General features: G+C 38.3%; 2 protein-coding genes across 4 annotated transcripts in view; one reads left to right on the top strand and one right to left on the bottom strand.

Moving 5' to 3' along the window:
* Positions 1-15,827, top strand: part of LOC122667164 (CTP synthase-like) — a 32,330-nt gene that overhangs the window by 218 nt on the left and 16,285 nt on the right. The gene's annotated exons all lie outside the window — the stretch shown is intronic.
* On the bottom strand, positions 311-9,171 carry LOC122667163. Of its 3 annotated transcripts, none has more exons than XM_043863383.1 (7): positions 9,052-9,171; positions 8,299-8,494; positions 8,057-8,118; positions 6,179-7,957; positions 1,712-1,853; positions 1,027-1,511; positions 311-603 (listed from the first exon to the last, which is right to left on the bottom strand). In XM_043863383.1, exons 2-7 carry the CDS (start codon positions 8,417-8,419, stop codon positions 469-471), a joined length of 2,724 nt encoding a protein of 907 aa, XP_043719318.1. In that variant the 5' UTR covers positions 8,420-8,494; positions 9,052-9,171; the 3' UTR covers positions 311-468. The 3 variants fall into 3 exon arrangements, with proteins under 3 accessions (XP_043719318.1, XP_043719316.1, XP_043719317.1); XM_043863381.1 differs by having other exon boundaries at positions 312-410; positions 838-1,511; positions 9,052-9,170; XM_043863382.1 differs by lacking the exon at positions 311-603 and having other exon boundaries at positions 819-1,511; positions 9,052-9,170.

The following is a 15,827-nucleotide window of genomic DNA, read 5'->3' as shown; positions in this document are numbered from 1 at the left end:
GGGTTCTGGATCCATCCCAGCCCATTCCGATCTAGGATCGGATTAGAATCAGTTTGGATCAGCACCAGAGTCGGTGTTTTTAATGTCCTTTAGGGCTTTCCTGTACAAGGATTAGACGAGCGAGATTGGCTAGAATCAAGATTGACCTCAGCGAATTCCAAACCAGATCAGCCGATCTAGCCATCTGATCCCGATTCTTGAAACATTGGAATCCATGGATGCTGATTCTGTTGCGGATTCTGCTTACTTGAACCATGTCTCTCTTACTTATAGGAATGAATCTCAAACCCCATATACTTCATAACCTTGCACAGAAATGAGAAAACTGTGATTGAAGAATCAGAACAAGGTCTCCACGTGGGAGATATACAGAAAATAATCTTAAACTGGAGTGGAAAGAAACTCTTAAAATAGCCATCCCAACGTGTGATGTCTGTAACAACTTCAACAATCAACAATAACCCTCTCTCAAGTCTCAATCGCTACTCCCACTTCAAATGCCTCAATTTCAAAATCAAACCATCTTCCGTCCTGACTGCTCATGTCCTTGTCTACAAGCTCATCCACCACCCAATCTCCCATGCTTCTCCATCCTGAGATCTCCTCGCACACTTCCTCTGCATCATGGCCCACCCCTTTGGCCCATGTTTTGCAGCCCCAACCAGCATACCACCTGCTTCTTATATCTAAGCATTTGCTAACATTCAAATACCATCTTCCCATTCTTCTGCATCAGTGTATAATCCTCCTCTCCCTCACTTCTCAACCCAAGTTTATGATTCTCCAACTGATCAAAGAGATATGGGGGGTTTATGAGATGGAGTTGAAAAAAACCCTTGGTCATCCCACCGTGATGTCTGTAACAACTTCATCAACCAATGAACTTAATATTTCCCTCTCAATCTCCACTCCCACTTCAAATGCCTCAATTTCAAAATCAAGCCATCTTCCATATTGACTGCTCATGTCCTTATCTACAAGCTCATCCACCATCCAATCTCCCATGCTTCTCCACCCTAAAATTTCCTTGCACACTTCCTCTGCTAGCCAACCCTTTCTCTGCACCATGGCCACCCCTTTGGCCCATGTTTTGCTGCCCCCACCAGCATACCGCCTGCATCTTATATCTAAGCATTCGCTAACACATTCAAATACCATCTTCCGCATCGGTGCATAATCCTCCTCTGCCTCGCTTCCCAACCCAAGTTTACAATTCTCCAACTGATCAAAGAGATGGGGGTTTATGATCTCACAAGCTCGTCCCAAGGTAAAATCCTTGAACATTAACTCCACATTGCATAAAATCTCCCTCACATATTCCAATTCCCATTCCTCCGATTGGGTGCTGCCTGCCACATCGTATGTGATTTCAAATTTTCCACCTCTTGTCCCTGTAGAAGTGGAAGAGGCTGAATCAGATAACTCTGTCTCAGCTTCCGGTGGTTGAAATTTTCCTGGATGACTCGAACCAATCACTTCTTGATCTTGAACAGAAGAACACTGCTTGCTGCCTGGAAAAAGGAACAGTTCTTGTTACTTGGATTATAAAATCAATTTACGTGTGTAGGTTATGATAATAGCAACAATATGTATCAATGAGTAGAAAACATTCAGATACAATGACGCCCTTTACACGGGTTTTTGACAGCTTGTTCAGACTTAAGCATGTGCATTATTGAATCAATTTCCAAAATGGATTTGCTGTTCTCACCATTGGTACTCCCACTGTCTCCACTATCTGAATAACTGCAACTTTCATTCGAGAAAGATGGTTCCAGAACAGAAATTGGACTGGGATGTAAGTCAGTTTCCATCCCTGGATCACTATTGCACTTGCTCATCCTTTCCTGTCCCTGAAAATGACACAGAATTGCACCAAAATGCACGAAGTTAATATTTTGCTTATACAACTGAAAGGTTGGGGAGGAGGGGGGAATAAATTACAGCATAATAAACAGATCAGTGCAAATCAAAGTCAATTTCAGATGAAACTATGGCTTTAGAAAACCCCAATCCACAGGAGGGTGTGATTTTACGTTTAATTACCTAATTTATACTACTAATTAGAAACCTTAAACCACTAGAGTGTGTGTTTTTTCCGTAAGGACAAGCCTAGCCTACTTTAACTTATCCTTGGGCTCATGAGCAATAAGATTTCATATTACAACATCACCATGCTATCATATGAAACAAGATTTCCAGAGTCTTACCCCTTAAATCTTCCTCATTGCATTTATATCCATTCCCCTTTCAGCCTTTCTAACGTTACTCCTTCAGTCATCCCCTTTTTTATATAAGTCGGTTCAGCCCCACTTCCTACCCTTTCTTTTTCACTAAGTCCTTGCATCCTTGGTGAAAAAAAAAAAAGGGGGACTACTTGTGAGACGATACAGTGATCCTTGGTTGGCATCTGAGTTTTTAGTTTGATCTCTTCAGCATGACTTGGGTTTACCTGGTGATATATTCAATCTTCTATTACCATGCTAGGCAAACTGTGTATTAGTTAGTACATGGTGCATTTGAAGGGAGCAAATAGCAGATTTTTCCAATGTAAGAGGAGGTTTCCTATTAGATGATTGAATTGAGAACACTTTGGTTAGTGACAGTGAATTCCTTACATTCTTGACTACTTCCATTATTTAGGAGTGGTCATAGTCCACTGACTTTCTTGATTCTGTAGCCAGATGCACCCCACATAACCATCAAAGCTGAGCTCTGGGCGCTATTTAAAATAGCCAGGACAAATAGACATTGGAGTTGTCACGGCGTCTAGACAAACCAAGCCATTGGAGGGGGCCTGGACGCAGGCGACCAAAACACACACCTAAGAGACCATGGCGAGACTAGTTGTCAAGGCGGTCATCTAAGCGATGCCTAGGCAACACCATGACAACTATGCAGTAGAGTAGTGTGGTTAAGAGATAATTCAAGGTGAGTTAGCCAAGCAGAGTCTGCTGATTGGGGATGGGTGACTCCAAATAGTTTCAATAAAGATGTCCAAAATTGAAAATATTCATCAATGGACTCCATGTAGAAGTAAGAATTAATAATGTTTTGCAAGATATGTTTATTTAAAAAAATACTAAATTTCCCCAGAAAATAAATATGTAGAAGGGGGTTAATGGTATCATATTTAAAGGAGTATTAGATAAAAGATTAAATTTAAATTTTGAGAGAGAGGGGGAGGGCATGACTATTGAGCTGTACTCTGAAGATGCATTTTGCAATCACATTCAACAACTGGGAATTTCCACAATAGGAAGCCTAAAGAATTATAATGGAGCCAAATTATTTGGTTATGGCAATTGGGATGAGCCATTAAGTGAGGAACTGAGACCCAAAAAAATATGAACTATGTATGTGTCTTTCAACTTCTAAATCAATAGAGCACAGATTTTATATGGAGCATGGGAATATCTGCATAAGCCACTAGCTGGAGGTTACAAAACACTACAATTGAAGCCCATGCAACCTGATGCAGTTGGGGAGGCCTACAAGGTGCTGGGGGCAGTCCAATGGGCTGAAATTGACCTTTGGGCAGTTATATTATAGGTTGAGCCTTATTTTTTGTGGGTTTCATTTTAATGAGCCTATTCTAAGCCCATAAAGTGGAGGGTAAAGTTAGTATGTGAGATCAGTGCTAAAGTGAAGTGTTTGGGTTAGATTAGCATATTTAATAGTAAGATGGAGTTCTGTTTTCAGTCTATTTACTTTACTCAGTGTGTTATAGTGATTAGGAATCCTTTTATGATTCAGTTTAGGAATTTCAGAAGATAACTTTATATATGTTATACACTCCCCATCAATTAAGCATGTTGAGTAAAGAAATTTGAGTTTTTTCAAATATTTTGGTATTGGTGAGCTGTACAAATAGGATTAGAGTTCCAGATCTGATTTCTTTCCCCCTATTTCTGTTCATCTCTGAGATCATGTGTGATCTTTCCTCTATCTTCTCCTCTATTTTTCTTATTTTCTCTAATTTCTTCTAATTCCCTTCTCTCTTCATATCAATTTCTAGTTCTAACTCCAATTTTGATTTCAATCCTAATAATTTCAGTCAAATTCTGAAAACTTGTTTTTTCCAATCGAATTCTGAAATCATACTGCAACTGAACTTCTTCAAATCTGAGATTTCTAAACTTGTTTTTTGTTTATGATTTCTTGACTGAATAACTGGTTAACTCCTTTTGAATTTTGTTTTACATCTTTAATTTGTCCGTCACTGCTGCAGATTTCTAACTTTCCTGCTTCCACTAGAGGTTTATTTCATAACTCTAAATCTGCCCATCAAATTTAGATCACCTTTTGCAAGCGTCTTATCCTGACTGATAAGAGCAATCAACCTGAATTTATGGATATCAAGTGTTTTGGTTGAGTTATACAATTTTGTCTTAATCTGGTTCTTATTCCTATACCTATGATCCTGCCGCAAGCTAATCTCCCCATAGTAGTCATGGCGACAAGGCAATCCAAGGTGGTGGCCAAGCGCCTAGGTGCCTTGTCACCTAGACGTGCATGTACAAAAGGAAGGGGGTTAGATGTAAAATACAAAACTTTAATCTTTTATTTTCTGGTTTTTACACTCCTATTTGTTGAAACCGCTTCCTCTAAAAGACCGGCTTTGTAAGAAAGGGAGGAAACAATATATATATCATATAGGAGCTCTAACATGACGGACTATCCAAAGGGAGATACGAGTGGATAAATAATTCAACACCTGCCCGCTCCCAAAGGGACTCGATACTATGACCCCTGCCTTCTCTGATACCATGTTGGAACTGCTTCCTCTAAAAGACCAGCCTTGTAGGAAAGGAAGGAAACAATATGTATATCATAAGGGAGCTCTAACACGGCGAACTATCCAAAGGGGGATACGGGTGGATAAATAATTCAACACTATTGGGTTTGTGTATATTCAGATGAATTGAATAGCTTTGTAAAAAAAAAATAGAGAAAAATCGAAAAGAAGATGTTATTGAGTTCGACTTCTTCAATCTTCATTCAGGCTTCACATTTCACAACTCTGAAAGACTGAAACCCCATCACCCCTCGCACCGTTAGTTCCGGTGGCACCCTTGATTTCGGCAATTCCGACAAGCAATGCCACCCTTGATTCTGGTAGCTTTTGTTTTTTTTCCTGCAACCACGGCAGCGTTGGCTGCCGCAACAACTCCAGCAGCAGAGGCTGCCCCTGCAACTATTCTTCTTCTTTTCTGCAACTCCAGCAGCCACCTGCCACTGCAACTGCTTTCCTTTCTCTTTTCCTCCATTTTCCCTCCTTTTTACCCTTTATCCGACAGGATCTTGGGACCTAGGCGCCTAAGATAATTAGGCAGCCAGTCGCCTTGCCCTAGAAATCTGCCTAGACTTGACAACTATGAATCTCCCACTCGAATTCTCTGGTTTGGGATTTGAATTCCATTATAACCCTGCACCTTTTGGATGAGTTTAGATTGTTGACTTCAAATCCTCCAATAAAACTGTTACATTTCATTTCCTCAGGCAAGCCTTTGTTACAAGTAATTGATAAACTTGATCTGTCTCCATTTGACATATCCTTGTGCCCAATATCATAATCCTACCTGAAAAGCAAAAGCAGGATCCCTAACTTCAAAACCCTACAATCCCAAGCTTCCCCTCCTCTACAAGAACTTACACTACTGGTCACATAATGAACAGGTTCAGATCCCTTCAGATTGTGATGTGCATAAGATCTCCTTGTAACAGTTCATTTTTGAAATTTCTAAGTGCCATATTCCATAAAAAAAACACATGTTTGAGAGATTACAAACAAAAACAGAAGAGTAAAGAGGCAATGATCTGCATAAATGCTCCTAGAAAAAAGAATTTGCCAGGAATTTAAGAACTAGGCCACACTGTCTAGAAAATTGTACTTGGTCAACGGCATCTAACTCCATAGGTGGTTCCATCGGAACTTTCTAGTGAAAATGCTGATGTTACTGTCTAAAAGTAATTTCCTGTTCTATTCCAAGTTGACAGTATTGGTAAATGCAAACAGGATTTTAAAATCTTCACAACAGATTGCAGATAATTTTAGAGGTGTGAACAAACACTTACAGGGTTAGTTGATCAACAACCACAGAACAGGAAAACCAAGCTTAAAATGGAAAAAGCAATAAGAAACAGTGGCTTGGAACAAAAGTATAATAAGCCATACCAGTAACTTATGGCTCATTTTTAGCTCCTGAGCGTCAGTTGAAGAGCAGGCGGGATCACAACTGCTTCCAAATTTATCATTGCATTTAATTTGAGAACCATTGTTACATCCCCCTGGCGATGTGCCTACTGCATTGAGAGCAGACACCAAATCTTCCAGAATCGATGCAGAACTAGTAGCAGTGTCTGTTTTGACCGTGTTATGGTAAGAAGATCCAACTCCATATGTTAATTCTCTCAGCTTTTGTTCTAAAAGAATACTCAAAGCATCACCTCCTATCACATTTAGTCCTAGAGAAGATGGTTTTGCATTTTTCACATCAGAAGGAATTTTATCACCACATGAATCCACAGAAAAGACACTATTTTTCTCCACCTTACTTGAGGACTGTGATGCAGGAACACCTTTTATCATGGGAGAAGTGAAAGTAAAAGAAACAACATCCATTCCCTTCCATTTGTTATCTTCTGCCCCCGTTGACTGTCCAAGTCTATCAACATTGGACAAGATAGGCTTCTCATCCTTGTCAGCGATGACAGTATCAACCATCCCATTTTTCTTGAACTGGAAATCTCCATCAACTGATCGTTTTTTTCTAGTGACACTTTTGGTTCTAGATGATGGGATCTTTTCAACATTAGAAGCCTCTAAGCCGGTCCTTCTGGATCCAACTTTGGAGTTCCCTGCAGCTTTGTTTAAAGTTTTTGTACGGTCACCGGAAGCATCCCCAGATGGAGGTTTTCTTCCTTGTTGCTGAGAAACTGAAGGCTTTGAGTGTACCTTGTCTTTGGTGGTTAGACAATTCTGTTTTTGGTTATTCTGTCTCAGCACACTCAAACCACCCTGAATGGAAGCTTTCTTCTGTGTATTCTTCTGGGCATTTGGTTGGTTCTTGGATGGCTGGTTTGCCTTAACATCGTTGTGTTCCTTCTGGCCTAACGGATTCCTACTACTGTTTGAGCCCGAGCCTTCTCTCCTCTGGACATTGACCTTTGCTTGGATTGCGAGCGAAACGGATTTAGCTTTATTCTTCAATCCGACCGAACTATTTTCTTCTGAATCTAGGGAAGTCCTTAACCGAGGTTTATCTTCTGAACCATTCCAGCTTTTTGTTAATGACTGTCCTTTAAAATACTTAGCAGCACTGGGGTCAACTGGCTTTCGAGCTTCAGGAAGCCTGGTTGGTCTCTGTGCAGCTTGAATCTTCTCCTTAAAATCCCTAACTTTCAAAGGAATTGAAGTAGAACCAATAGAAGGCATTTTACCTTTGCTAGTGCTTTGAGGTCCTGGTTCGATTATCTTTGCAGCTGCCTCCATTATATGAGCTGCATTCTTGGACGGAATGAATCCAGGGCTCTTAATTGGAGACAAAAGCTTATGATGGGTGATTGGGATGGATTTAGCTGACTTAGGAGGCAATGTTTCAGTCTGGAACCTCTCAATCGAACGGCTCTGCATCTTCGGAGGCCTGGGTTCTGCAAGATTTCTAGAGAAGCCCTCAAATTCAGGGAGCTGGTTGCTAGAATGCAAAATATTTTCTTCATTGTGAAACTCAGGGGTTCTCCTGTGGTAATTTGCATCTCGTAGAGAATGGGAATCAAAAAATGGGGTAGAATAGGGCTCTGCAGTGTTGGAAGTTGGCAAGGAATCTAATCCCATAAGCCTGGCTACTACCCCAGGAGCTCTGGTTCCATTTCCTTCATCGTCAGTCACTGACGAAGCACAGCTGTAATCACTGCTCCCTTTGATACTAGATCCTCCATTCTCATCCTCCTCTACCTGCGAACGTGACAATAGAAAAGAAAAATATCTATTAAGTAACCACCCTATCATAGCATTTGAATAAAATGAAAAAACAAAACAGTAACCAAATTTCACCAGTCGGAGTCGTGTCATCGGCAAATTCCCATAACTTTTCTTCCCCTGTTTTGATCCCTCTGCATGAAATGCAGAAGAAAGGCAATCAGCAACCAAATGAAAAAAGCTATGAAGAAAATATCCATTTGAACTTGGATGAAAATAAAAACAAATAAAGAAAACATGTGGATATTTATAGCCTTTATTTTTCCCCCTTGTGTTAAAAGATCTTTGTAACTATAGAACAGTGGAGATAAATGTACCTGGTAAATCAGTTTTGTTGGAGAACAACTTCTTATGCGACCTGCCATTCCAGTCGAACAGTTGGAGGAAGCCACCAACATAACCTCCTCCACTCTTTGAACTTTGTCTATCAATCCCCATTAGTCAGGCAGAGATTACAAGACCTTCCACATTTATTATTCAAAAAATGTCTATTTTCGGGCAACAGAAATCCATCTGCAGTTTGAAGAGCAACAAAAGCCTTAGTTTGTCAAAATTAACCAACAAAGCGTTTATCTAAAAATGTCGCTAAATAATCAAAGTCCATAAAAGAGTAGAGCAAATGAACAAAACAAGTAGCTAAATCCTTAGAATCTTGTATAGAACAAAGACTTCAGTACAATTCGCACATTATCATTACTTATTCATTGACCCAAGTTATCGCACACCCGAATCTTTCGGGAGAAATTACCAGTCAACGAAAATTCAACATATTCAAGGACTGAAACCAAGAGAGCTTAAGTCAACCCAAGGGATCTGTCATAACAAAACTAGTAATATTTGCATTAAAATTGTTCAAATCCCTAACTAAAGTACTAAACCAGGAAAAGGGGATTAAGAGGAGATGTGATAGTAAAAAATAAAAAAAAGATTTGACACCAGAACGTCAAACTGCCTTCAAAATTGGGAGAAGAACGATTCTTGAATCATCTCATTCCACGTCACAAACGAACATTATCGGAAACCCTAATTTCCAAAGTAAAAATGTAGTGGATATTTAAGAAATAACTCACATGAATGGTCGGAAAGATCTTCAACATCTCGGCCGGTCCATAGGAAATTTCCAATGCTGCAAAGTTTTCTACAAAAATCAGTCAATAAGGTTAGGGTTTCGGAGCGAGAGGAGAGCACAAGTAAGGGAAACGGCGGCGCTTCGGGGGAAGAAGAAAAGGAAGAGTTGGGGAGATTTAGACGAGACAGGGAAAGAAACGAGTCGAGGAAGACTGAAGAAGAGACTGGTCAGAGAAACGAAGGCTCTAAAAGAGCAATTTGGGTAGTTCGAGCATTAAATGAAGAGGGTAAGAGAGAAAGACAAGACTCACAGCTCTCACCATAAAAATTGAAAATAATAATTAAAAATGTGAACTATTGATTTTGAACAGCTAAAAAGGTTATAACGTCTCTTTACCGAAGGACGAGGGACGGATTTCAAATTACAAAACATGTACTGGACTGGACTGGACTACTGGTAAGAGATGATGGTTCGACCGTACACCGATCCCTATGACGGACCTATGCAATAACCGTGGTTGGAGTATAAGGAGAATGTTCTCTGTGCCAGAGGCGCTAGCTGCGCCCAGACACATGGGGTAGGGCACAATGACTATCCTGCCCTCCGGAGTGAGTGGCAGGCCCATGTATCTGGGTTCAGCCTACGCTGCGACACAGAGAACATGAGCCTTAGAGTATATTAGGGGTAATTTGTCAATACATTGTGGTCCGAGATCGTCTGGTCCATTGTTAGCAAAAATACGTTTACAAAGTCGGTTTTTTTCGTTTTTAAACATGTTTTGCCTAACATATGGTAAAAAAGGGGAATGCCAATTAAAACACATGTATGTTTTTTTGGCATTTTGTAAGACCTTGACTTACTTAAGTGACTATATTTTTATCCCAAACCCTGAACGGCCCGGTTCTTTCATGGATGTAAAGATGACTTGATTGGTTATATGTCTTATTATGTCACACTCAACTCAAGGTCAATGCACGGATCCTGAAATTGAGCTACAAACTTATGCATCTATTGAAAAGGATTTCTAAAACAATGACTCCAAACTCCAACTAAACATGCATCACTCCATGAGTGTGTTCACTATTTTGACAACAATAGCAACACCATAGTCAAGCCACATTGCTCAACTTTTGACCTTATGGTGTATGAATTGGGAATTGAAATCGGATGATATTAGATAGCATGTCTTAAAACTTACAATAGGTTGTGGAATATATATGGATTATTTTGGATGCTAGAGTTGTTTTGAACATTAGAAACGTATATTTCAAATAAATATTCATCAATTTATATGAGAATTGTGCTGGTTTTTTTTTTTTTTTATATAAACGTTTAAAAGTTGTACCATCCATTTTCCCTTTTTTACCGTTGGTTTTTTTTTTCCGTTTTATTTAACCGTCTATTTTTAGTTTTTTACCATTGAAAACCCATATCCATAGAGGACGGTTTATCCACCATCCTAGGATTCACAAAACCCTCCTAGAGTTTTTGTATGTTCCAAAATACCCTCCCGATTCTCATTCCTGCCCTCTCCCAACCCTCGATGAATGGGATCCCATTCACCGTGGGTGGAGGGAAACTCGATCCTAAAAAAAATATTCCCTACATCATGTGACTAAGTCATGGAAGGATGATATTATTCTTTCATCCTCCAAAAATAATAGCAAGTGTTTATTAGGTTGTGTTTGCATTATGGACTGAAAACACATTTTGGAATATAAAAAACAGGAAAAAGTTTCTCTGAGTTGCTAAGGTAAGGTACACTAATATCTCTGTCTCTATTTCTCTCCTCTTTATATGAAATGACTTCGTTGCCCTTCATGTACGATACTATTTTTGTTGCATCTCATTAACGCGCTCCTCTATGCTGCTTGCTAAGAGAATCCCCTCCCATAAAAAAACAGTGTCATTTAGTATGTATTTCTTTTCTCAAATCTTAGAATGCATTCAAGATTGAGACTCATTGTGGAACGCGTCTTTAATTACAAAATTATAATAAAATTTAGGGAGAGTGATGAGTATGCTAGCGGTTTATTGTAAGTTAGCAGCCTAGCACACACACACACACACACACACACTCTCTCTCTCTCTCTCTCTCTCTCTCTCTCTCTCTCTCTCTCTCTCTTCCCCCTTTGAAATGACTCCTTACCCCTCAAAGGGAGAAAGAGAGAGAGAGAGAGACACATAGGATGCTAGCTTATGGTAAACCATTGCATACCCAACCTTTTCTCTAAAATTTAATAACCATATTCAGAATGTTTAAAGGAAAAGAAAAGGTAACGAAAATGAAAACTTCTCCACTCATTACCTACCATGGCAAAAGGTTTAACACGACGCAAAAGTAGAGAACTGCACAAATGAGAGGGGGAAGAGAACAGTAAGGTAGCCCATAAGTCATTATTTGAGAGAGCATGTGGATTCATCTCCACTCTGGTATCATGGATATCTTTTTCCTATGGATCATTATTTGAGAGAGCATGTAGATTCGTCTCCACTCTAGTATCATTGATGTATATCTTTTTCCCTGGTCTAAAACATTCAAAGTATGGTTATTTTGAATTTCCTTTGTATATTTGCAACTAAATTCCTTGATCTGAAAAAATAAAAATAAATACTTCATTTGAATATGATTAGCATATTTAGTAATATTAAGATAGTTACACAATGACGATTAAAACAATTTTAATTTTAATTTAATTTGATAAAAGAAATATGAAATTTTCATCCTCCTTGGTTGATACAGGCTTATAATGGTCCTACAAAAGTACCGTTTCATATGCTTTCTCATTTCCCTTTATTGGTTTGTTAAAGACTTAAAAGGGAGGATTAATTTTATATGAGAAGGAATCAGATGACGCCTTTTTCTCCGTGAAGGACCTAAAAGTCGGTATCAATACTTGTCGGAAAAAGCTGGACTGGTCCCGGTTTGGACCACCCCAATTTTGTGGAATCCTGAAATGAATTTGGCCGATTGTTCCATTTCGATCTTTGGTACTTGAATCTTTATTCTTTTTGATCCAGTGTAAGTTTTTTTAAATGAAATCAAAATTGAATCATTTATTAAACGATTTGATGGAAATAACTCGATTTAATTTCGATAATCGATTTTAATTTGATTTTGACATTAGATAGCATTTCATACACAAAATTTAATGGAATAGAAAAGATATCAAATACCAGATATCAGGTCTGAATTTCTGATACTGATTTTATATCTGCCCAAGTGCACATGGACCAAACCCCATTCCCATCCATTTATGTCCACACGTGTGAAGTTAGAGTTCGTTGTCTGTCGAAATAGACAACTCAAAGGTGTGATAATGGAGAATCATAACTCATAAGTCTATCCCTAGCTAGTAGAAAAACCGACATTACTCTTTGAATCCAAGGATCCAGATTCTCTACTTTCGCTTGTCTGGTACTATTGTGCATCCCACATAGCAAGGCAGAAAATACTGCCTTATCCTCGTTCGGGCAAGACGATTGAACAGACGAAAGTAGAGGATCTCAATTCTTGAGTTTAAAGGTATTCGTAACACTATCAGTACCAGCCGATATCAATACGGAAAAATCATTTTTTGAACAATTTTACCCTTAATATGAACTGTTCCATCGATATCGATTTGGGCATGGTCGAAAACCGCAATGGATACTTAAAACCTTGGATTAGAGTCTTTTTACAAAAAAGCATAGGGTGTCAATCAGTCGATTTGGATCTCATTTGCATCTCGCTTACTCATGAGAAAACAAACAAATATGACTGTCAAAAAATGTTTATAGTAATTATGATTTTATCAAAGTTTGGTTTTGGTCCGGTTTAATTTGGTCTTCTATTGAGCCGTTCTAGGCTGTTATTAGGTCGGTTTCATTTTCCATATGTATCTATATTTAAATATAATGCAAAAAGATTTTGTTTATTTTTATTTTCAGTTTTTATTGCTTCGATCAATTTGATTCGATTTCAGTTTTAGTTTCTACTGGTTTAGTAAAAACCCAACACATACAAAACCGAACCAATAAAGGTCTGGTTTGGTTTCTACAGTCGGTTTTGTTCAGTTCAACAAGTTTAGGCTGCAATTTGACACCTCTAACACAGGTTAAGAGAAACTTGATCCGAGACAAGTAGTATCCACCAGTTTTTTTGTTGGATCTACCTTATTTAACTACCCAATGAGACTTTACCTGCAACTATAAGAAAGGGGGAGGGGGAAGGGGGTGCCTTATAGCACAAGGTGAAGACCAAAAAAAAAAAACCTGATTATCATCTAGGAGCGTGCACTCTACCAACAAGATGGTGCCTTACGCACAAGGTTAGGATAGAAAAGTCAAACTGATTATGACCACGCAGCTCACACTCTATCAACAAGACACCAATCAATGAGCGAGCAATTGTCTTTGTCACAATCAAAGATTGAATATCAATTAAGGGAGAAAGTTCTCTATTGGGAGTGTGGATTATGCCAGCTCTCTCATGAATTTATCTCTCTCTTCCCCCATTTGAAAAGACACCTCTGCCCCCTTATTTTGAGGAAGAGAGAGATAGACACATGGGAATGCTGTCGATTACAAGAACTCTTGCCAAACTTGGTGCCTTATCGAGTGCCACACCTATGCAAAAGCTTCAACTCATGGTGGAATAGAATTTGACACCTCATTGTCCTTGAGTCTTAATCATGCAGATGCCTCAAGTCATGGTAGAATAGATTTGATCCGTCCATTCTCCTCAAGTCTTAATCATAGCGAACTTTCTTGTAAGTGCAAAGAGGTCGGTTAGTCTCTCATGTCCTCAACCCTTTGTTGCAAGTTGAAGTAAGCATATAATATATGTCTATGAGACATATTCTTTACATTTTATCAAACACTATTTTTTCACAGACTCTGAAGTTGATTCTTTTTCACTATGCAAATGTATAAAGATTGGGCAAGGGTTCTTTGAACCGCCTCTCTCTCTCTCTCTCTCTCTCCACATGAAATGATCTAATTGCCATTCAATGTATGAAACCATTCCATCACACTTCATTGGTGCGTTCTTCTATGACACTTGCTTAGAAAACTCTCTCCCATAAAGATTTAACATTCTCTCGTAAAACCTATCAAGCCCACTCGAAGTACCCTTGCCTTCCCCACCCCCTAAAAAAATAAATAAATAATAATAATAATAATAATTGTCATGATTACTCGTGTCCATGCCTTGGCCTACTTACTTGAAAAAAGGGAACAATTCGTCACCAATTCATTCATAACTTTAACTTGAAAAAGCAGAATAAATAAAATAAAATAAACCATGTTATAAATTATAACTAATAATCATGGTGGAAAGGAATTTTATTGTTTATTAAATAATAACAAGTCATAAGTAATTGGTATGAACTCAAAAACTAATTTGGTTCCTCAACATATTGTTAATTTAAAAGAGCTTATTTGTTTGTAATATTGATTAAGGTCTATTATACACTTATGGATAATAATTTGTTTCAAATTTGCCATAGCTATGGTCATCAAAATAATTAAAAGGAAAACAACTTTAAATTTTCACAATGAAGAGATTATTTTATGTGAAAGATGACATACACATCCTTTCTTTTTTTGGGTGAATCACCCACTTTTATGTTGGCTTGATTCAAGCAACCATGTCTCATGTTGTTCTCCTTGTCAACCCATTGGATAGCAACTTTAAAAAAACAAAAAAAAAATGAAGGATAGCAACTTTTTTACTCTAGGGAAATCGAATAGCATTGAGGCTTTAAAAATGAATATCTTATATAAAGAAAATAGGATTGTGGCCTTATATCAAATTATTCTCATGTTTGAAATGTATATCAATGATGCAAAATATTGTCTTTCTTAGTACTTTATAACTAAAGCCTATAATCTTGGTGAGCTTTATCGCTTTAGCTATAGCTTGGTGTACCTATACAATCAATTTTTATTTTTTTTTTGGGGGTGGGGGGGTGGGGGAGGGACAGGGAATAAAGAAAAATATGAAGTATAAAGGGGATCCAAGTATATCCGTTGATTGTTATATGTTTTTTTGTGTGATCTTTTTCCTAGTTTGTATAGAGTAATACTCTATACAATCTTAATAATCTGTATGTTCTAGTTTTGACTTTTGTGGGGATTCATGGAAAAAGGATTTGGCTGAAGTTTTTATGATGCTAATTGCCAACCAGACACATCAACCCTCTTCTTTTATCCGGGTTTAAGACCGACAACATAAACACTGGCAAAGTTTTATGTAGCCAACCCTAGTTAGTTGGGATAAGGATGAATCAATCAGTTGTAGTTTTGTGGACAACTCAATATTTATGGACCTTGAAAGGTTTTATTGTCGTACGACTTTCTCAATATGAAGATTTGGTAAAAAAAAAAATGGGAAAAAGATTTATGTCCAGGAGTGTGGCCTATGCCAGCACTCCCATGAGTCTATCCCTCTCCTCTCTATATGAAAAGATAGTTCTACCCCTTGTTTTGAGGAGGAGAGAGATAGATTCATGGGAGTGTTGGCACAGGCCACACGCCCAGACAAAAAAATACTTCCCAACAAAAAAATTAACTATGTTCTTAATAGTTTGATCAAGGAGTGATCAAGTAGCTTATTTCGACAAAAAACAGAAAAGGTCACCTATAGGTTATTGCCAATTTAAAGGTGGATCTTTCCATCCAATGATTGGTTCAACTAATGTTCTCCACATAAATTAAAAAGACAAATAATATAAGGAAGCTCTCTGTACGAGGCTCGAGATGCACTAATACACTACCATTATAGGCCTATTAGCC

Source organism: Telopea speciosissima, chromosome 7, assembly GCF_018873765.1.
Source record: "Telopea speciosissima isolate NSW1024214 ecotype Mountain lineage chromosome 7, Tspe_v1, whole genome shotgun sequence".
NCBI lineage: Eukaryota > Viridiplantae > Streptophyta > Magnoliopsida > Proteales > Proteaceae > Telopea > Telopea speciosissima.
Note: the sequence above shows the minus strand (reverse complement) of the source record. Positions and strands in the feature narration are given on the sequence as shown.

Bases quoted from the DNA above. Each gene is read 5' to 3' on its own strand.
- LOC122667163 (XM_043863381.1), bottom strand. From the start codon at position 8,419: ATGGGGATTGATAGACAAAGTTCAAAGAGTGGAGGAGGTTATGTTGGT. The intron at 8,119-8,298 runs GTACATTTATCT...CTGCATTTCATG, and splicing joins CAACAAAACTGATTTACCAG to CAGAGGGATCAAAACAGGGG. The intron at 1,512-1,711 runs GTGAGAACAGCA...TCCTTTTTCCAG, and splicing joins AGACAGTGGGAGTACCAATG to GCAGCAAGCAGTGTTCTTCT.